At 46.1% G+C, this 22,635-nt stretch overlaps 2 protein-coding genes across 11 annotated transcripts in view; one reads left to right on the top strand and one right to left on the bottom strand.

Moving 5' to 3' along the window:
* RABGAP1L (RAB GTPase activating protein 1 like) overlaps nt 1-16,298 on the top strand; it is a 690,515-nt gene extending 674,217 nt beyond the window's left edge. For all 5 annotated transcript variants that reach the window (XM_063939666.1, XM_063939667.1, XM_063939669.1 and 2 more), the window contains 5 exons: nt 273-377; nt 2,624-2,707; nt 4,222-4,293; nt 4,382-4,573; nt 15,547-16,298. In XM_063939666.1, coding sequence (XP_063795736.1) covers nt 273-377; nt 2,624-2,707; nt 4,222-4,293; nt 4,382-4,573; nt 15,547-15,723 — 630 coding nt within the window. In that variant the 3' untranslated portion in view covers nt 15,724-16,298. The remainder of the gene's footprint in view (nt 1-272; nt 378-2,623; nt 2,708-4,221; nt 4,294-4,381; nt 4,574-15,546) is intronic.
* Nucleotides 16,299-16,972: 674 nt separating this feature from the next.
* DARS2 (aspartyl-tRNA synthetase 2, mitochondrial) overlaps nt 16,973-22,635 on the bottom strand; it is a 204,192-nt gene continuing 198,529 nt past the window's right edge. For all 6 annotated transcript variants that reach the window (XM_063939673.1, XM_063939677.1, XM_063939676.1 and 3 more), the window contains one exon: nt 16,973-18,700. In XM_063939673.1, coding sequence (XP_063795743.1) covers nt 18,537-18,700 — 164 coding nt within the window. In that variant the 3' untranslated portion in view covers nt 16,973-18,536. The remainder of the gene's footprint in view (nt 18,701-22,635) is intronic.

The raw sequence follows: 22,635 nt of genomic DNA, 5'->3' as shown, positions 1-22,635 counted from the left end.
AATTTCTGGTGTTTATGAATATAGCTCTCACCTACACATAATGGGGCCTGTGACAAATGCCTCGTGCCTCAGTGGTGTCACCACTTCCTAGAGAATTAATTTGCTGCCTTTACTCAGGAGTATGTAGCAGCCTGCAAAATGGCTGTCCCACTTGAAATATACATAATTTCTTAATTTAAAATGAAAAGCTTGTAGCCACAGCATTAGACAGAACAATCAGCTTACTGAGACCATAAACACCTGCTCACGATCTCCATGCTTTTGGTCCACAGGCAGAAGACAAGGCCGAGGTGTTAAACAAAGAGCTTCTGCTCACTAAGCAGAGACTGATTGAGGCCGAGGAGGAAAAGCGCAAACAGGAAGAGGAGACGGCACAGGTGAGGCGCTGATGTGTGAGGGAATAATACTGCAGGTACATGAGACGTACAGAGAGTATATGTTTTGTAGGCTTAGCCCGGACCCACCTAGATCACTTATTAATGTGTAGCATTCTCCTAGGGTATAGATGAGCTACATTCTCAGGAACACTCGTTCAGCCTATACAATTGCTGGATCAAGTGTGAACGTGCCAAAGGCCCATGTTCACAGGCAGCATCTTGGCCAAAAGTGCATCGCTCAGTAATTGTTGTATATAAACTTGTCATTTGTTTATAAGACAGGCTCACACACAGGAGACGTGAAGCATTCACAAACGCACACGAGACGTGAAGCTGTCTTGCGCGCGCACACACACTTACTTACAGGAGACGTGAAGCAGTCACATGCACACACAGGAGACATGAAATGGTCTCTCTCACACACACACAAGACGTGAATCCGTCTTACACACACACACACACACACACTTAGGAGGCGTGAATCGGTCTTACACACATATAGGAGACGTGAAGCGGTCTTACACACACACAGGAGACGTGACGCAGTCACACACAGGAGACGTGAAGCAGTCTTACACACACACACACACATGAATCTGTCTCACACACACATAGGAGACGTGAAGCAGTCTTACACACACACACACCTGAATCTGTCTCACACACACACAGGAGACGTGACGCAGTCACACACAGGAGACGTGAAGCAGTCTTACACACACACACACACACACACACACACACACACACACACACACACACACACACATGAATCTGTCTCACGCACACATAGGAGACGTGAAGCGGTCTGTCACACACAGGAAATGTTATTGAAAAGCAGCTTCATGTCCCCTAAGTGTAGATAGTGCTGATCTTCTTTCAGTTTCATTCTCTGACGTTCAGTAAAGTATATAAGTATAACCTGGTATGTCTGGCTGGCTGTTTCAGTGGGATGCGGTCAACATCCCGCCGGACGGAATCCCGGCGGTCGAAATACCGACACCGGAATCCCGACCGGCCCAATTCCGACATATTCTCCCTCCGTGGGTGTCCACGACACCCATAGAGGGAGAATCAAATTAGTGTGCCGAGCGTAGGGAGGCACCGTGCCCGCAGCGTGGCGAGCCCGCAAGGGGCTGCGTTCCGCTCGCCACCCCTGACGGGATTGTGCTGGTCGAGATTCCGGTGTCGGTATTTCGACCGCCGGGATCCTGTCCAGCGGGATATCGTACTGATCCCGTTTCAGTGTGCAGTGCACGTTAGGATACAACCACCTGCAATACATTACTATGCATGATTTACTCATCAGCAAGAGACTGAGAACTGAAAATAAAGACATTCATATTATATTTTAATTTATGCTGCTAAATTACATTTAGAAAAATTGCTGTTGTGGGATTTGTAGTTCCACAACGGCTGCAAAACCAGTCTAGCGTAGCCTCCATCCTGTAGCACTGGTTACATTACACAACTGTAAGATTGCAATGTTCCATAACTTCCAGCAGTTGGCAATTGTGTTACACAAACAGCTAAACATAGGGTGAGTTACCACACACGGATGACAAAATCTAGAACATTAGGGTCTATGTATTAAGCCTTGGAGAGAGATAAACTACCAACCAGCTCATCTTTCAAACACAGCCTGTAACATGGCAGTCAGGAGCTGATTGGCTCTCTCCACTTTATCTCTGTCCAAGGCTTAGTACATAGAATCCATTATGACTTTTGTATTTCTGAAGTATTTGTAGCAGACTTGTGTTGTGAAATACTATATCTCTACAACACATCAGTAACATGAATGAAGGCTGCAGGCTAAGTGCTGTATGCAGAGCACAGGACTGGGAGGTAATGTAATACTGCCTACTGAGTACGGTTTCTTCACTATAACTCAGATCTTGTGACAGGACTCTTAGCAACTATTACAATTATGCCCTAATTCAACTATAAATGCTACAGGGTCACAGAGCTGTCCAAACTGTGGGGTCTATTCATGAAGCAGTGAAAAGAGTGGAGAATTGAGCCTGTGGAGAAGTTGCCCACGGCAACCAATCAGCTGCTCCATACAATTGTATAGTATGCAAATTATAAATGTTACTTCAATGCTGATTGGTTGCCATGGGCAACCTATCTACTGGCTCACTTCTCCACACTTTTCACTGCTTCATGAATAGACCCCTTTGTCTGTTGAGACTTTTACGCTATGCATAGAATGAATTGTCTAATTACATCACCCTCTTACACCACAGCTAAAGGAGGTTTTCCGGAAACAATTAGAAAAGGCAGAACAAGAAATTAAGAAGACAACGGCTATTATAGCAGAGTACAAACAGGTAAATTGGCTCTTACGTGTCAGAAGCTGTTATTATGGGAAGTGATCGTGTGTGTGGTTGGGGAAGGGGCGCCTTGCATATTATGCACTTTCATGATATCCGTGTACTAAAAATAATGTTAAGTTGTATGTTTCTCTCTTTGGGTTAGGATTTGGAAAGAGAGACTGAGTGTGTGTGCGTGTGTGTACACATACAGGTCTTCTGTGTCTGCAAGAAAGTTAGCAGTCAGATCACACTTTCACACCTTCTTGTATCTATGCCTAAGCCAGCACCTCCGTGCCAACAGACATAGGAGTCTATATACTAAGGGGGATATCCAATTAGCCCCGGTAATTTACCGGGGCTAATTGTCCCGCCAGGGGCTATCTAATTAGCCCCAATAAGCCGGCACGTGCCGCGGCTTATCGGGGATTTTGTTTCACCTGCCTCCGGCAGGCGAGGCAGAATCCCCGGAAATGGCCCGGTTTTCGTCCGAAAACGGGGCGGTTTCACACGAAAACACACAGGTTTCACTGAACCTGTGTATTTTCGGGAGAAAGGTTTTTTTTTTTACAGGCGATCCATCTGGATAGCCTGTAAAAAGAAATCGGTGAAACATCGGAAAAAAGTCCTTTTTCGGACCCGATGTTTTAATGGGGATAATTGGATATCCCCCCCTAAGCCTTGGAGAAATTGGAGAAAGATCAAGTGGACGGAGATGAAGTACTAATCAGCTCCTAACTGCCATGTTAAAGGCTGTGTTTGAAAAATTAGTTAGGAGCTGATTGTCTGGTACTTTAGGCACAAAGTAGAGGTATGTACTGGAGAGTGCTCTATAGCAGTGGGGGTCTATTCATGAAGCAGTGAAAAGAGGGGGGAAAAGGACCAGTGGAGAAGTTGCACATAGCAACCAATCAGCTTTGAAGGAAGCCTTTATCAGGTACATTCTATAAAATGTAAGGGAGATGCTGATTGGTTGCCATTGGCAACTTCTCCACTGGTCTGTTTCCCCTCTATTTTCCCTGCTTCATGAATAGACCCCTCTGTCCTCAGACCCCATAGTGCCTCTAGCGATCTGTTTTGTAGGAGACCGGCTTTATATCTCAGCATTTACATAGAACGCGATGCTATTTAAAATCAGACCTGTCCTCTGTCAAAATTCTCCATCACCCCAGAGGTAACAAACAGAGAAGGGGAGCTGAGTAGTGCAATATGCCCCATGTTACTGATTCATCTCATTACCAAGCATGCACCCTCACTTTGTCCCTCTGGCTATGCCCACACTACATGGCAGAGTTGAGGCAACTATGGTGAAGGGTGTGGTACATGCCAGTACTTACTCCACTGCCCCCTGTAAATACCGGTTGTTTGTTTCATAGTGAAAACTGTGAAACAGTAACACAAATGTCACCTTTATGGGTAAATGTACTGTATATAATTGGAAAATGGCTGTAACCTCTTTGGTTATGTGTAAACCTTTACATCGTACAGAATGTTAGTCAGCTCTACCTTCCCTCCCATCTTATGTCTGGCAGATATGTTCCCAGCTGAGCACGCGGCTGGAGAAACAACAGACTGCAAATCGGGAGGAATTGGAGATTGTCAAGGTAAGAATTATTATATACGGAAGCATCTGTCTTACTACAGGTCGGTATAGTCTGGGTATAATACAGCTTCTTACTCTGCCTGTACCAGGCCAAAGTCATGTCCTGCAGTCACTGCAGGGAGATCTTCAGCAAAGAAGGGTCAGCACAGAGCTCCGGCAGCAAGGCGGGGGACCCTGGCGATGACGACGAGAAGGACTCGCTCATGAAACACCTGCGAGAGATGGAGCTGGAGCTGGCACAGACCAAGCTGCAGCTTGTAGAGGCCAAGTGCAAAATACAGGTCAGTACATTTACATGATGCGGGAGAAATGTGCTCCTGATAGCGGTACTGGTGCAAATACAGGTCAGTACATTTACATGATGCAGAAGAAATGTGCTCCTGATAGCGTTACTGCCACAAATACAGGTCAGTACATTTACGTGATGCAGGAGAAATGTGCTCCTGATAGCGGTACTGGTGCAAATACAGGTCAGTACATTTACATGATGCAGGAGAAATGTGCTCCTGATAGCGGTACTGCCACAAATACAGGTCAGTACATTTACATGATGCAGGAGAAATGTGCTCCTGATAGCGTTACTGCCACAAATACAGGTCAGTACATTTACATGATGCAGGAGAAATGTGCTCCTGATAGCGGTACTGCCACAAATACAGGTCAGTACATTTACATGATGCAGGAGAAATGTGCTCCTGATAGCGGTACTGGTGCAAATACAGGTCAGTACATTTACATGATGTGGGAGAAATGTGCTCCTGATAGCGGTACTGCCACAAATACAGGTCAGTACATTTACATGATGCTGGATAAATGTGCTCCAGATAGCGGTACTGGTGCAAATACAGGTCAGTACATTTACATGATGCGGGAGAAATGTGCTCCTGATAGCGGTACTGGTGCAAATATACTGTACACATTTGATTTTCTGATAAAAACTTTATTTTAAATATACTACCAGACTTTTCTATACTCCTATTGGCTTCTCGGGACTTCAGTGTTTTGCTAACAAAGCCTCAAAGTAAAGAACAATAATCCGAGTAAAAACTAAATATGAGCAGAAGAAAAAGAGCATAAGGGGAGGGCGTCGAGTTTCCCGTTACTCCCTCATCCATGGGGACATGAAAACATTTATCACACAATACTTGCAGCAATGTCCCCGAAAACACCCATTTTGGGAGCTAGCTGCAAATATGATATATCCCTGCAATGTAAGGAGGAGGGATCGAGGCAGGTATCTCTCCATTTCCTATGGGGGATGCTGCCAGATTTACCAATTTGCATTCTCTATTTCTTTTTCATCCACTAGGGGTCACTGGAGTACTCTTGGGATATGGACGGTGTTAGCAAGGACAGGGCACTGAATATTCAAATTTCAGTAACTCTCCTCCCCTCCATACTCCCAGAATACCTCAGTGTTTTTTCGGTGCTCACATGGATAGGAGCACAAAGTGTGGAGCTCCTCCACATATTCTACTTTTAGATTGTTTTATTTTTATTTTTTATACTCTTTTCTATTTACAATCCTTTCCCATTTTACACAAAAGCTATGGGTCCGGGATTACAGAAGCTGCTGCGTGCAGCTCTTGGTGTGTCGGGCCTCACAATAGAGCCCCCTCACAGCCACAAGCAGCTCAGCTACCTTCAGCTGAGGCTGCAGAAAGGACTGGACGGAACTTGATCGAGAAGCCCCGTCAGAGCCCATGAGCACATAACTTCAGCAGTGCTGCAGAACGTCTTGCTGGAGAAGCCCGACAAAAAGGTATTTATGAACGGGGCGGTCAGTCACGGTGCCGCACCGCCGTGTGGGGGACTATTAGACACGTTGCCCCCCCCCCCCCCCCGAAACTACCACCGTCACCGCTGATGTCCGCTCCCCGCCGCACCCCTCCCGGCCGCCGCTCAGAGGGATGCACTGCATGGCCGCTCCAAGCGCCGTTGTCAGCGCTCCCTGCCTGCTCTGCACAGACCGCGGACAGCGTTCACTGCTGCCGCGGTCTGTCCCTGTTGCCGGTGGCTCTGCTCACTTAGACCGCGGACAGCGTTCACTGTTGCCGCGGTCTGTCCCTGTAACGGCGCCAGCTCAGTCACTCAGAAGGGCACGCTGGGGGGGAGTTGCCGGCGGCTCTGCTCACTCAGACCGCGGACAGCGCTCAGTGCTGCCGCGGTCTGTCCCTAAAAACAGTCCTCGTAGTTACTGGGCTCATGCTGGACAGACAGGAGTTTCACTGCCCCTATTCCATGCAGCGCAACTGCGGGGGGGGGGGGAGAGTTTGTGCCCACAGCAGCAGCAATAGACAGCTTTTGCTAAAGAAGGCTGTATTGTGTTATATATGCATAAGGGCACGTTTTATAACATTGAAATGCAATATGTAGTATGCTCTATGTAACGGACTATACGCATATGGCTGGAGGCCATTTTTAACAATGCTTCCTGTTTCTTTTCTAGAACTTTCCTGTCCTACAACACTGCTCCACCAGATGGCGCAGGGGTGTTAGTAGGAATTTTCACTCATGCACTGCTCTTCAGCCATATACACACGTTAGGAATTTTACTGAGTCGTGGAATTTGTATAGTTACATAATAGGTAAGGCGCCAGCAAAACCTCACTGCGCAAGATAGTGGGGATATTAACAGCCGGGCAGTGTTAATTTCACCAGGGCGGTGCGTCAGTCTCTGAAGTTTACCGAGACTGAAGAAACTCTAATGCCTGATGGGGTAGTATTTACTAGGTGAAACAGAGCTCCGGTGTGTTTTCCGGTTTCGGAATCTCTTAATAAGATGTTAGTAGAAACACGGAAAAAAACAGATAACCGGTTTTCTATACCTCGCAGATTTAAGTCTAGTTGCCCATTTCCAGAGTTTGTAACATCTACATGGGGGAATCCGCCAATGATGGATTCGTCTGTGTCTAAACTTACTAAAAATATTAACATTCCAGTAACAACTGCTACTACGCTTCAAGACCCGTCAGAGCGTAAACTAGAAGCTATGCTAAAGTCCATGTATACAGCAGCAGGAGTGTTGCTTAGACCTGGTTTGATTGCCATTTGGGTAACTAAGGCGCTAATGGTATGGATACCGAAACACAAGTCTGGTCTACATGACGATCACCTTATACTTCTCACAGATCACATCTGTGACGCTGCTGAGTATCTAGGTACAGCTTCTACTGACGTCTGTCAGCTCACTTCTCGCATTTCATCGTCGCTAGTTACGGAACGACGAGCACTCTGGCTGCGGTCTTGGCAAGCGGAGGCAGAGGTTAAGAGAGGTATAGAGGCGTTACCTTACGGTGGCGAGAAGTTGTTTGGTCCTGCATTGGACAAATGGATTTCTGAGGCCACGGGAGGGAAGTCTGTTTTCCTACCATTGCCTCCAACGGTACCTAGACGGAACTACTCTGGCCCGGCGTTCAAATCCTTTAGACCTCAGCCCTTTCGAGGCCGTGGTAGAGGAACAGCCACGCCTGGTAGACGAGGTCGAGGACGTGGTTTTCAACAAACCAACACCTGTAATCAGGACGCTAAGGTCACCGACAAGCCAGTGGCATGACGGGCTCCCAGCCCTTCTCGGATCTCCAGTTGTGGGAGCGCGCCTTCAGATGTTCCATTTGGCGTGGTTCCAGACATCCACAGATGGGTGGATACGCAATTTAGTGTTAAAAGGTTACAATATAGAGTTCGACTGTCTACCGCCTCTGCGGTTTTTCAAGACAGGACTGCCTGTGTCGGACGACAAGAGGGCGGTTCTGCAAATTGCCATTCAGTCTCTGCTGGATTCAGCAGTTTTGATTCAGGTCCCTGTACACCGACAAGGTCAGGGTTATTATTCCAGTCTGTTTGTGGTACCAAAGCCGGATGGCTCGGTCAGGCCAATATTGAACTTAAAGGGCCTCAATCAGTACGTCACTTACTACAGATTCAAGATGGAATCTCTGCGGTCAGTAATTGCAGGTTTAGAGCCACAGGAATTCATGATTGCGCTGGATCTCAAGGATGCATACTTACACATTCCGATTTGGCCACCTCATCAGAGGTTCTTGCGGTTTGCGATACGGCAGAACCCTTATCAGTTTCAGGTTCTACCGTTTGGCCTCTCGTCAGCGCCTCGGGTATTCACCAAAGTGATGTTTCTGATGATAGCTCATCTCAGATCCCTGGGAGTGATAATAGTTCCGTACTTGGAGGTTCTGCTCATCAAAGCTCCGTTTCAACGGATGCTCCTCCAACATGCGTTGCTAACGTACAATGTACTAGTTCGGCACGGTTGGATTGTTAACTTCAAGAAATCACATCTGCTTCCGTCTCAACGATTTCAATTCCTAGGGATGATTCTTGATATGGTAGATCAAAGAATTTACCTACCAGAACAGAAAGTCATCTGGTACAATTGGTGCTCAAGCCTCGCACAGTCTCTGTACATTTGTGCATTCGCCTGTTCGGCACAATGGTGGCGGCTTTCGAAGTGCTTCAGTTCGGAAGATTTCACTCGCGTCCTTTTCAACTAGAAGTGCTCGCACGGTGGTCGGGCTCGTATCTGCAGATTCACCAGAGGGTGAGGTTGTCTCCACGAGCCAGAGTCTCTCTACTCTGGTGGCTCAAAGTACACTAACAGCAGGGAGACGGTTCGGCGTCTGGAATTGGTTAATTCTAAAGACGGACGCAAGTCTCAGAGGAGCTGTAGTTCAAAATTGTCAGCTCAAGGGTCTCTGGGCGGATCACGAAAGATTGCTGTCTATAAATGTCCTAGAACACCGGGCAATTTACAATGCGCTACGACAAGCAGTGCACATGCTTCGGTCTCAGGTTGTCCAATTGTAGTCAGACAACGCGACGGCGGACGCGTACATCAACAAACAAGGAGGAACGAGAAGCCGCATGGCCATGCGGGAAGTAGCTTGAATCCTCAATTGGCCCGAGCATCACCAAGTGATATTGTCTGCAGTGTTCATTCCGGGAGTGGACAACTGGGAGGCGGATTATCTCAGCCGTCGGGATTTTCATCCAGGAGAATGGGCATTAAATCCAGAAGTGTTTCACATGTTGGTCCAGAGGTGGGGTTACCCTCAAGTTGACCTGATGGCATCTTGCCACAATCACCAAACGCCCCAGTATGTGTCCAGAACGCGAGATCCAAAGGCAGTGGCAGTGGATGCTCTCACAATCGCGTGGCCGTACAGCCTCATGTATCTGTTTCCACCGTTTCCGCTGCTCCCTCTGTTGCTAAAACGGATCAAACGAGAGTCTGCTACAGTCATACTAGTTGCGCCTCATTGGATTCGGAGAGCTTGGTTCTCGGATCTTCACGGGCTACTCGCAGACGATCCTTGGCCGCTCCCGCTACGTCCGGACCTGTTACACCAGAGTCCATTCCTTTACCCCGATTTAGCGCGGCTGCGTTTGACGGGGTGGCTGTTGAGACCGCCCTCTTAAGAAGAGAGGGCATTCCATCAACCATGTTACGTGCTAGTAAGCCAGTTACGGCAGCTCATTATTACAGGATTTGGCGTGCCTATATAGGTTGATGTGACGCTCGGATGTTTCCGACGTCATCTTTCAAGTTATCCCGTCTTTTGTTATTTTTACAGACAGGGTTAGATGGAGGACTGCGTTTATCTACACTAAAGGTGCAGGTATCTGTTTTGTCAATTTACTTTCAAAGACGATTGGCTCTATTGCCGTCTGTACACACCTTTCTGCAAGGTGTCCTCAGAGTACAGCCTCCATTCATTCCGCCTTCAGCGCCATGGGACTTGAATCTGGTTTTAGATTTTTTAGTCTTCATATTTTGAACCCTTACAACAAGTGGATATTAAGTTTCTCACTTGGAAAACAATTTTTCTCCTAGCCTTAGCTTCAGCAAGGCATGTTTCAGATTGGGTGCCTTGTTATGCAAGCCACCGTCTTTGGTGTTTCATGATGACAGAGCGGAATTGCGGACGAATACCGCTTTCTTACCAAAGGTAGTGTCATCTTTTCACATCAATCAACCAATGGCAGTTCCTGTGTTAACTGACGATTCTGGAACTTTGGATGTGGTACGCGCCCTACGCGTTTCGGTATCCCGACCGTCTACAATTCGTAAGACGGATACGTTATTTGTTCTCTATGAGGCTGCCAAGATGGGTTGGCCAGCTTCTAAGCAGACCTTATCCAGATGGATAAAACTGACCATACGTCAGGCTTACCTTCAGGCTAGGTTACAGCCGCCTACATCGGTAACAGCTCATTCCACGCGTTCTGGGGGAACTTCATGGACAGCTGGTCGTGGAGCTTCTACGACGCAGCTTTGCCGTGCGGCTACATGGTCATCAGTGCACACGTTTGTGCGCTTTTACAACTTTGATACGTTTGCGGCATCAGCATCTAGCTTTGGCCGCTAAGTGTTACAGGTGCCAAACAGCTCTCCCGCCCACAGGGGAAGCTTTGGTACGTCCCAAGAGTACTCCAGTGACCCCTAGTGGATGAAGAAGAAAAAAATAGGATTTTGGTACTTACCAGGTAAATCCTTTTCTTTGAATCCATAGGGGGCACTGGACGCCCACCCAGAGCAGTTTTACCTGGTTGTGGTAAGTTCAGTGGATCTTATGGTAACGCATTCTCACCGATTTATCAGTTATGGTGTCAACTGGTTAGTTGTCAGTTACGTTATGTGTCAACTTTATTGTTGTCCGTTATGTTATAGGTAATTCTCCATTGTTCATCCTCTCTATCCTGTTCGCCTCAGGAAAAACACTGAGGTATTCTGGGAGTAGGGAGGGGAGGAGAGTTACTGCAATTTGAATATTCAGTGTCCTGTCCTTGCTAACACCGTCCATATCCCAAGAGTACTCCAGTGCCCCCTATGGATTCAAAGAAAAGGATTTACCTGGTAAGTACCAAAATCCTATTATTGGCCCCCACAGCTAAAGCAACCTTTTCATAGCAGTAGCCCAAGGGCTGGGTTTCCCAGGAACCCTCTGACTGAAATGGCCGCTGTGCATGGCAGTCACCCTGAGCGCGTGGCAGCGGCCCCAGCACCACAGGGACAGACTCTTTTTTGGAGCCCTTGTCCCTGCCTGTGCCAGGTGGTACATACACCTAATATGATCACATACTGCAGTACGATCTTGGGTGCAATGAAAATGCGATCATTGAGAAATGGACCCCTTGGATGTCCCAAAACTGTCCCTAAGGGAAGGTCTTCTCTCTAGGTGCAGCCTCCATGTTCTCCCACATGCAGTACTTTTGCACCTAGACGGTAAGTCCGTTTGCTATGAAAGAACACAAAGCGCTGAAATCTGAGCCATTAAAGAACTTAATAAATAAACCCCCTTCCAGAATGTTCTGCAAAAACAACTGTAGATGGTCTAACGGACAAAAAAAAAAAAAAGATAGGAAGTCCCTTTAGTACACACCATTAAATATAGGGCGTCCAAACCCTGTGCTAATTGCTGGGGGAAACAAACCTCCCAGCTGTGAGCACTACACTAGAGGCCATGTCTAACAATTCCCTGCATATGGGGAGGGCAGTAAACCGTAGACTTTAGTCTGGTGCCAGTCCCTGCTTATTTGCAATGGGATAACAGTTACAATATGCAGCTGCAGTGACCAAGTTCCCCACCCCGTGATGATCCCACGTAGGGAGTGTGCAGCAGGTATCACCGGCCATTCCATGCACCTTATGCTGGGTACACACTGGTCATTACATAGTCTGTTCTATTGAAAAGACGATATATCAGTATTGGGTTAGTGATATGTCCGAACAATGTTGTTCACAGACATATCACGTCAGCCCTGCACCACAGCCGATTCTGTTATATCTTGCAGTTAGTGTCATGTCTGGCTAGCTGTGTGTACGGGTGACCCGCTGACCGCCCGTACACTGGCTGCAGGGACCACCAACACTGACGTCACAACTGGGCAAACAAATTCAGATGACCGTCCAGTTGTGATGTCTGCACAGACACTAAAGTAATAAAGTGACATCACATACCTGTGGAGAGTCATATTTAAGATGGCATATCTATTTAGCAAGTTTACATGCAAATTAAGATGAAAATGAATGAAATGTCCCCCAGAGGAGAAATAAAGCAGTCAGGAGTGTTCTGTATGGCAGGGTCTCCCGCTGGCTCCCATTGTATCGTAGGCTGAATATAGATTATGTGCATGGTGAGCTTAGCTTGCTTACAGTGTGAGTGGGCACAAGAGGCTGCAGCCAGCAGCTACTCATCAGAAAAATACAAGAAAAGGATAGCAGCGCTAAATAGATTATTGTATATAATTAATAATACGAAGGATTGAGTGATGAAAAATGGTTATACAATTTAATAAAATATTAATAGTAATAACAACGGCCTTTAAATAAAAAATGGATATGCATCCATGCCAATTAAAAACAATTCATAAGGGTCAAAGAATTGACTGCCTAACACATTAACATCCGTTCCTGATGTAGAAACCTGGAAATTTTAGCAGATGGAGACAGACTGACAGCGCAGTCACACCAATGCACTTTACCCAAATACCGCTAGAGGTGTAGTCCCTTTGAAAACGTCACTGATGTTTTAACTTCCAATCAGCCAAATTCGGGATCCTCATTTGTTACGGTGTCCTCTTTATGAAGATAGGGTAGATGGTGCTCCTTAATCAGGGAATGTTGTCTCGGTTGAACTGCAGATGGTAAAAGTCCAGTGTTTGGTCCGGATATAGTGTGGCAGTCAAAAGTAGCGTTATAATTGACCCAAGTAGCCTCCTCCTCCTCGTTATAATTGACCCAAGTAGAGGAGGCTACTTGGGTCAATTATAACGCTACTTTTGACTGCCACACTATATCCGGACCAAATACTGGACTTTTACCATCTGCAGTTCAACCGAGACAACATTCCCTGATTAAGGAGCACCATCTACCCTATCTTCATAAAGAGGACACCGTAACAAATGAGGATCCCGAATTTGGCTGATTGGAAGTTAAAACATCAGTGACGTTTTCAAAGGGACTACACCTCTAGCGGTATTTGGGTAAAGTGCATTGGTGTGACTGCGCTGTCAGTCTGTCTCCATCTGCTAAAATTTCCAGGTTTCTACATCAGGAACGGATGTTAATGTGTTAGGCAGTCAATTCTTTGACCCTTATGAATTGTTTTTAATTGGCATGGATGCATATCCATTTTTTATTTAAAGGCCGTTGTTATTACTATTAATATTTTATTAAATTGTATAACCATTTTTCATCACTCAATCCTTCGTATTATTAATTATATACAATAATCTATTTAGCGCTGCTATCCTTTTCTTGTATTTTTCTGATGTGTGGTTGGGGTGTAACTACCCCCAATTATTATAGCAGCAGCATTAGAAACACAGCACCAACAAGCGCCCGATCTTCCATTTATTTGGTAATTTTCTTCTAGCCAGCAGCTACTGTATATTCCCCATGCTCACCAATGTCTAGATGTAAACAGACTGTGTGTCCAACCAGTGGCATCCGAATGATTGACAATGTATTGGTCGGCAGTCAATAGGTCAACATCATATGGTTGATATGCATTGATTAGTTCAACAGGTGAAAGGTCGACAGAGCTTAAGGGCAGACAATGGTCGACACATGGTTTTTCTAACAATTGTTTGATTTACTATCCACATGGACATTTATTAGGAGTAGTAACCTGTGGCGAGTGAAGTGAGGCACCTTGCCCGAAGCATGGCCAGCATACACATTTGTACTGATGGTGGGCATATAACATATAAGGGTATACTCAATTGAAGTCGGACCCATTCCGACATTCATTTGTCAGAATGGATCCGGCCTGGGCTATTCAATGCCATCTCAATTCAACTTTAAAAAAAAGTCGAATTGAGATGCAGGAGCTGAGACGGGGGAGAGCAGCGCTACAGCAGCAGCTATAGCAGTGTAGCCGGAGGATGTGTCACATCCGCCGACTGCAGCGTCCACCCGACTCCAGCAGGTCTCGCTTGCTAAAGCCGCGTGGACGCTGCTGTGACACATCCTCCGGCTACGCTGCTGTAGCGCTGCTCTCCCCGTCTCCTCCTCTCGGCTCCCTCATCTCAATCCAACTGTTTTTAAAGTTGGTTTGAGATGGTCGAAAAGGTTTTGGCCCGTTTTCGACACAAGCACGCGGATCGGCAGCTATTCCGCGATCCACGTCCTTTTCGACAAGTCGAATTCCTCTACTTGTCGAATAATTTGGGGTTATATTAAATAGGCCGGAACCCTTTCCGACCTAAACGAGTCGAAAACTGCCATCTTTTCGACAGACGGCAGCTTTCGACTGCAATTGAATATACCCCATAATATCCGAGACGTCTTGACCTATTGACTGTCAACTGTACCATTGTCGATCTATTCTACTTCCATCCCATCACTACAGCTAGCGGGGAGCATTTGCCTTGGTAATATCACATTACGTTGCGGCTTAGGAACATACTGCTGTGGGGGTGTGGTATGTTTGCTAGATTAGACTTAGGTCGACAGTATGTATCATGGTTTCTAGGTCGACATGAGTCTTTTTTACTTTTTTTGGTGTGGTTTTCTCCGTACAGTGACCTAGAACCCCAGTTAGTGCACCGTGTCCCCTTGCTTCGGGCAAGGTGCCTCACTCCGCTACGCTCGGCACAGGTTACCGTTCCCAATTGTAGTCCACGTGGATCATAAAGTATTTGAAAGGTCAAAAAAATTAAAGAAAAAAAAAGTGAAAAACTCATGTCGACCTAGAAACCATGTCAACCTACTTACTGTCGACCTAAAGACCGGATCCCACTGCCATGTTGTCCAAGTATTTTAAGTACGAGTAATAATGTCTGTGTGCAGTCACATTATAAATATGCCGTTCCAAATGTCAACATGCCAACAGTGACCATGTCTACATTATGATCGTACCGACGTCCTCTTTTCAGCTTAGATGCAGACTGAGTACTTTTCCTGAATTGTGCGTCTTAGTAAGCTGATTAAGTATAGACATATTTTAAGAAAAAAGTTGAATGGTGCTATTAGTGCGGGCAACGTGCACGTTAATGTCGACATTCTGAGTTCCGATATTCAGGTCATGTTGACATTCTGACTTGTATACCACACACCTGTCTGATTCAGCAAGTGTAAAAATTCTGCCTGCTAAATGAAGAGGCCTCAAATAATTATTTTTTATTAACAACAGAACTACAGAAAAGTAGGCAAGTCCTAATTCGATGGGTGGAAGATAAATACCTAGTACTGACCGAGTTTCCCTTGTCTGACCCTTCCCTCTCTCTGTAGGAGCTGGAGCACCAGCGAGGAGCTCTGCTCAACGAAATCCAAGCTGCCAAAAATTCCTGGTTTAGCAAAACCCTGAACTCTATTAAAACTGCCACAGGGACCCAGCCCTCTCCCCAGTCCCCACAGGGGGCGCAGGCTTCCAGTCCAGTCTTAGCGGCACCCAAGGAGAGCACATAACGGCCGGAAAGAGAACACAACAAGAGCACAAGACGATCAATCAGGAAGCAGACAACCGCGAGAAGAGGACTTGCCGCACCTCCTGTGGATGGAGCTCACCATTATCTTCCATCACCGATGTGCCGCTTTTTACTCTCCTTGCCACGGTTTCATGCTGCCGCCTGTTACAGAACTTTACTTTTAGGCTGCTGCCACTTTTACACTTTATTTCTTTTAAAGAACTTGTATTATTTTAGTATAACGAGGGCCCCAGGGGGCCAGCCAGGGGATGACCCACTCTTGGAGATGTTAAAAGGCTTCAGCCTCGGCTGCCTGATTTATGTACGTGTTTTGTATGTATAAAATATGTTGGTGTGAAAATACAAATGTTTATAAAAATGCATATTTACATATTTGATCAAAAACTTTTGACATATTGCTGCCGGAGAAGTGCTAAATATTTTTTTTTAATCATAATTTTGTCTATGGGGCGTGCACGCTCCTGGACCTTCAGTGTTGTATTGTATGCAACCTGACATCTTATTAATCCATCACAATACTATCAGTAATAATAATAAAAAAAAGTCATTGCTAAAGCTTTGTTAGTCTTGTCTTAAACAGAAGGGCTGGACTGGAGCACAACATGTTCTGTGCCGGCGCAAAATCCAAATACATCTACTTATTATATGTACACAACTACTGTGGGGATAAGAATACAGACTAGTTACAACACTGAGACACTTCCCACCCAACAGTCGTCACACCCTGGTCCCTAGCGCGTTATTGCGCTGTATGGTGAAATGTTGATTGAGCCCACAAAATGTCCACCACCGTCTCTAGGTGACCCGTTCAAACCTACACCCATTTATTTGTGGTTAATGTAGTAAACTAGAATCCAATGCTGTAATTTTTTTTTTTTTTTTTTACAGATTTTATTTAACATTCATTTATAAAAAATATATATACACACATTATTCCAAGTCAGTACAAAGTCAGTTATCCTATAAGAAAAGACAATTTAAATAAATGAACCAGCAGGAAGTTATTTATGTCACTCTAGGATAACAGAGAAGTGCATGGCTGCTCACGGCTGCTCACCACTGCTACATGTAGAAACGTGGCTGGAGTCAGGGCACTTCTCCTATGTATGAAGAAATGATGGGCTGGATAAAAGTAGCAGATGATTTCTGCATCCCAAGGAAAGAAGATACAGCGCTACGACATGTAAAAAGTCACAAATGTACAATGATATAATTACACCAAAAATTGCAATAATTAAAAAACACAATTCTAAAATTCATCAGTGAACAAGATAACAGTCTCAGAATGAACGACCCATTATATATGCCAGTCAACAGAGTCCCGAAAACGGACAACACCCTTATTACAAAACGACACCTGGTGAGTCCAACTGCACTTGTGGCAGCCAATTTGTATCTTAAGTGCTTGCAGCAAATTGAGGTTTTTTGCCAGTTCTGTGTTCCAATGATCGGAATCCAATTGCGTGGTTTTATATGGCAACAGCAACCAATGGCAGCGGGGTCCTGGTTCACAGAAGGTGAATGGAAAAGCAAGGTGTCCTTCCGGTGTTGGATGATTTGAATCTGGCACAGGTTCACTCTATGTTGGCAGGATCACATCTGTGACTTTTTACATACAGTATGTTGTAGCGCTGTATCTTCTTCCCTTTGCTTGTTTTCACTTTTGTGAGAGGGAGTGACTATCCCTCAACCAGTACAGCTGCTTGGAGAAGCCGCCTAATACAGTGCTTGATCATACATCTTTTATATACACAATTTTGATTGCTTTCTGCATCCCGGTGGCAGTAGAGCACAGGTTCTCAAACTCTGTCCTCAAGACCCCAACGGATCACGTTTCCAGGTTTCCTCACAGAATTGCAAGTGAAATAATCAGCTCCACCTGTGGATCTTTTACAATGCATCAGTGAGTAATGCATACACCTGTGCACCTGCTGGGTGATCTGGAAAACTTGAACTGTGTGGGGTTCTGAGGACTGAGTTTGAGAACCACTGCAGTAGAGTAAAGGGTAGAACAAGACACTAGACCTGGCTAATATACAAAATGTTTTGTCGGTCAAACTCTGAAATGGTGAGAAATGGCTTATATTCTATGACAGTGATGGCTAACCTTGACACTCCAGCTGTTGTTGAACTACACATCACAGCATGCCCTGCATCAGTTTTGTTATTTGGCCATGCTCTAAAACTGATGCAGGGCATGCTGGGATGTGTAGTTCAACAACAGCTGGAGTGTCAAGGTTAGCCATCACTGTTCTATGAGGACCATGTCAAGATCATTGCTTTGGAGTGTTAGGCTAGGTACACATTACACGATGTGTGTGCCCAGCAACAGCGTGGCAGATCCACCAATATATCATGGCAGCTGTACACCCTGCATTTGTCTTCATGCTGTTCGCCAGGTCTGACCACCTGCTGTGCAGCTCATGAGATGGGACGACCCTGCTGACAATGGTGGGAAGTGTGCAATCGCATGTACACACTGTATGCGATGTGGATGATATATCGTTCCGATCATTGTCCGATATGTCGTGTAGTTTGTACCGTCTTACGCTGCCTCCCCAAGTTAATTTAATACAACAGGCTTTTCCTGGCATGAAGAGAGCCACCTCCTATAGGGCTGCTATAACAGAGGTTCCGGGTGATACAAAGCTAATCCCTATTGGATGATGCAGAGAATTGACTTCACTTTTCCATATGACGTGGATAATCTGATCACCATTGTAAACCGGCCAGTTCCTGGGAGTAACATGGAGTGAACAGCAGCAATGTCCTACTGTACAGCTAGCAGCAGTCTCATTTGTTAGGTGTGACCTGTATGTGATACGGTTGCAGCTCCTCCGCAGACACAAAGTCCGGCGCGTTACTCATAAGGTCGTGACCCCGGAATGATTTCGGAAAAGCAATAACATCACGTATACTTGCGGCTCCAACTATAGTGGCAATGAGGCGATCCAATCCTAAAACACAACATAAAGTTCCTTAGTTAAGAATGTGTAATGTACAAATAGATGGCACGTTAAAGGTAATAAGTCTTATGGGAGAATGTAATATAAGTTGTTTTACTGGCTAAAAAAAATTACCCCCCTTCTCCTTCAACCTGACCAATATATAATGACCTGCCTATGCATATATAAGCTAATATGTAGGACTGTGTGTGTGTGGACGGATTGCTTAATAAAGAAAAAACAATGAAAATAATTTTTGAACGACTTGGAAAGAACAGGTTCCATTGTTTAGACAGACAATGTCTAGGTCGACACTGACAAAAGGTCGACATTCCTTATGTTGATACGTACTGACAAAAGGTCAACAGGTACAAATGGTTGACAGCTTTTTAAGGTTTTTTTTTTTCTTTTTTAATCTTTTCCATGCTTTACTATCCACATGGACTACATTTGGGAATAGCAACCTGTGAGCGAAGCGGTACAGTAATTGGGGTTCCCTGTGCTCTGACAATGAAAACACCAAAAAAATTAAAAATGTTTTGTTGACCTTTTCACGTGTCGACCTTTTATCAGTGTCGACCTAAGGCATGTCTACCTAATGATTATCAACCTAGACATTGTAGATCTTCTGTACCACACCCGAAAAGAACACGTTTTATATCCTAGAGAAAATAGGATTTTAAATACCTACCGGTAAATCGTTTTCTCGTAGTCCATAAGAGATACTGGGGTTCACTTAGTACAATGAGGTATAGACTGGATCCAAAGGAGCTGGTACACTTAAAATTTCTTCAACTGGGTGTGCTGGCTCCTCCCCTCTATGCCCCCTCCCACAGGCAGTTATAGGTAAAATAGTGCCCGAAGGAGAATGGACACACTTGAGAGAAGGAACATAAAAATGAGTGGTGAGATTCACACACCAGCACACCACAACACAAACTGACCAGCAACAGCTGGCAACCAAACAGCAACAGCTGAACAGGTAAACTTATATATTAGAAACAACCTGCAGAAAAGTCAAAAGGCGGGTGCAAGTATCTATTCCTCATCGTACTAAGTGAACCCCAGTATCCCTTATGGACTACGAGAAAAGGATTTACCAGTAGGCATTTAAAAGCCTATTTTCTCTAGCATCCATAAGGGATACTGAAGTTCACTTAGTACGATGGGGACATCCCAAAGCCTCCAGACGGGAATGTGCGGAGATGTCTGCAGCAACGCCTGCCCAAACTAGGTATCCTCTTTGGCCAGGGTATCAAACTTGTAGAACTTCACAAAGGTGTTCTTCCCCAACCAGGTAGCAGCTCGGCACAGTTGCAAGGCCGAGACTCCACGAGCAGCCGCCCAGGAAGACCGCACTGATCTTGTAGAGTGGGCCGTCAGAGATTGTAGAACAGGTAAGGCTGCCGACACATAGGCCTGTTGGATAGTTAACTTAAGCCAACGAGCAATGGACTGCTTAGAAGCAGGGCAATCCTTTTTCTGTGCATCATATAGCACAAACAAGGAATCCATCTTTCTGATCCGAGCCGTCCTCTGGACTTAGATCTTAGAGGCTTTGCCTCCAGAGGAGCAGGAGAGCCAGAACTAGACGGAACCACAATAGGTTGGTTTAAATGGAATGCAGCGACAACCTTCGGCAGGAACTGCTGTTGAGTCTTGAGCTCTGCTTTGTTTTCGTAAAAGATCAAGTAAGGACTTTTACACGATAAGGCCCCCAATTCTGAGACACGTCTAGCAGAAGCCAGGGCCAAAAACATTACCGTCTTCCATGTAAGGTACTGGACTTCTACTTTCATCAGTGGTTCAAACCAGGAGGATTGTAGAAAATCCAAAACCACATTCAAATTTCTCCCAGGATGCCATTGGTGGTGGCACAAAGGGAGGCTATTTGTGGAGCACTCCTTGCAAGAAGGTCTGAATGTCTGGCACATTGCCAACTTTTTCTGGAAGAAAACCGAGAGGGCTGAAATCTGGACCTTAAGGGAGCCCAGACGTAAGCCCATACTCACACCAGTCTGCAGGAAACGTCCCAGGCTGAATTGCGGAGGTGGATATTCACGCTCATCGCACCATGAGACAATCGTTTCCAGATAGGATGATAGTGTTTTGACGTCACAGGCTATCTTGCCTCAACCATAGTTGCAATAATCTTTTTGCAAAGGCCTTTGTGAGCTAGGATGTTCAGCTCAACCTCCATGCCGTCAAACTAAGTCGCTGTAAGTCCGGGTAGACGAATGGTCCTTGTTGAAAAAGATCTGTTCTCATTGGCAGAGGCCAAGGGTCTTCGACGGACATGTCCAGAAGATCCGCGTACCACGCCCTTCGAGGCCAGTCTGGGGCAATCAGAATTGCCTGGACTCTTTACTCCTATTCCTCTGCTCCCGAGGGTGCTAAAGCGAATCAGGTATCAAACAGGTAGACCAGCCCGTAAGGCCAAGGCGTTGTTAATGCCTCTACAACCCGCGCCTGAGGGTCCCTGGTTCTCGAACAAGACCAACGAAGCTTCTTGTTGAGTCGAGATGCCATCGTGTTTATCTGTGGACAGCCCCACAGATTGATGATCTGTTGAAACACCTGCTGGTGTAGGCCCCACTCCCCCGAGTGGAGATCGTGATGACGGAGGAAGTCCGCCTCCCAGTAGTCCACCCCCAGAATGAAGATGGTAGACAATGCTCTTGCATTTGTTCCGCCCAGAGGAGTATCTTTGACACCTCTCGCATACAGGCTCTGCTTTTTGTCCCTCCTTGTCGATAAGTCACGGCCGTGGCGTTGTCTGACTGAACCAGAACAGCTCAATCCCGGAGCAGGGGAGAGGTCTGAAGCAGAGCGTTGTAGATCGCCCGAAGTTCCAGAATGTTGATCAGAAGTAGGGCTTCGTGGGCTGACCACCTGCCCTGGAACTGAGCTCCTCAATCCTGAATCTCAGACCTTCCAGTAGGTTTGGGGACTGTAGCCACCACAGGAGGGAAATCCTGGTCTGAGTTGAAAACCGTATAAGCCGATGCATCTGTAGATGTGATCCAGACCACTTGTTTAGGAGATCCAATTGAAATGTTCTGGCATGGAACCTTCCGTACTGGAACGCCTCGTATGAGGCTACCATCTTTCCTAACAACTGTATGCAGTGGATGGATAGCAGAGTCGGCCGTAGGACAGCTCTGACCATTTCCTGAAGCATCCTTGCTTTGTCTTCTCTGAGGAATACTTTCTGAGCTATTGTGTCCAGGAACAGGAGCCGCTGAGTAGGCTCCAGCTGGGACTTCAGCAAATTGAGAATCCACCCATGTTGTGATAGAAGCTGAGGCGAGGCACCATCATGCTGAGGCGTTAGTGCAGGGCTGGCCAAACCGGTCCTCGAGATCTACCAACAGTTCATGTTTTCCAGGCCTACTGGAGATCTGTAGATTTGTCAGTTAGGAATGAATGCAGCACATCTTAATTAGTAATGACTACACCTGTGCACCAGCTAGGTGGTCTGGAAAATGTGAACTGTTGGTAGATCTCGAGGACTGGTTTGGCCAGCCCTGCGTTAGTGGAAGCTGAACTGGTGCTTTGTTCCTGAGAACCTGCCGCGGCTGGTTTTCTTGTCCTACCTCTGGTGCCTCTCGCTGCGGTGGAGGCACCTCTGGCTCTAGATCTGAACCTGGCAGACGAAATGACTGGGTAGATGCCCCCGGGTAGGAAAGCCTAGCTGGCAGGGCCCCAGAGGGGAGGAACGTGGATTTTTCCGCAGTAACCTTCGAAATCCAAGTCAACCCCGAAGAACCAATCCCCTGAAAAGGGAAGAGACTCTAGATTGCGCTATTTGTAACACCAGAGTTTTTGTCCTTTTCAGGACATAGCTTGTGTACAATAGCGGCTCTCCCCCTTTGCTACACCCCTGTACCAGTTTTCCTGCGTATCTTGAGTGGCTGGAGGAGCTGTGTGTGTCTGCTGCTGCAGCT

Source organism: Pseudophryne corroboree, chromosome 9, assembly GCF_028390025.1.
Source record: "Pseudophryne corroboree isolate aPseCor3 chromosome 9, aPseCor3.hap2, whole genome shotgun sequence".
Lineage (NCBI taxonomy): Eukaryota > Metazoa > Chordata > Amphibia > Anura > Myobatrachidae > Pseudophryne > Pseudophryne corroboree.
The sequence above is the reverse complement of the archived record's forward strand: the minus strand, read 5'-3'. Positions and strand labels throughout refer to the sequence as shown.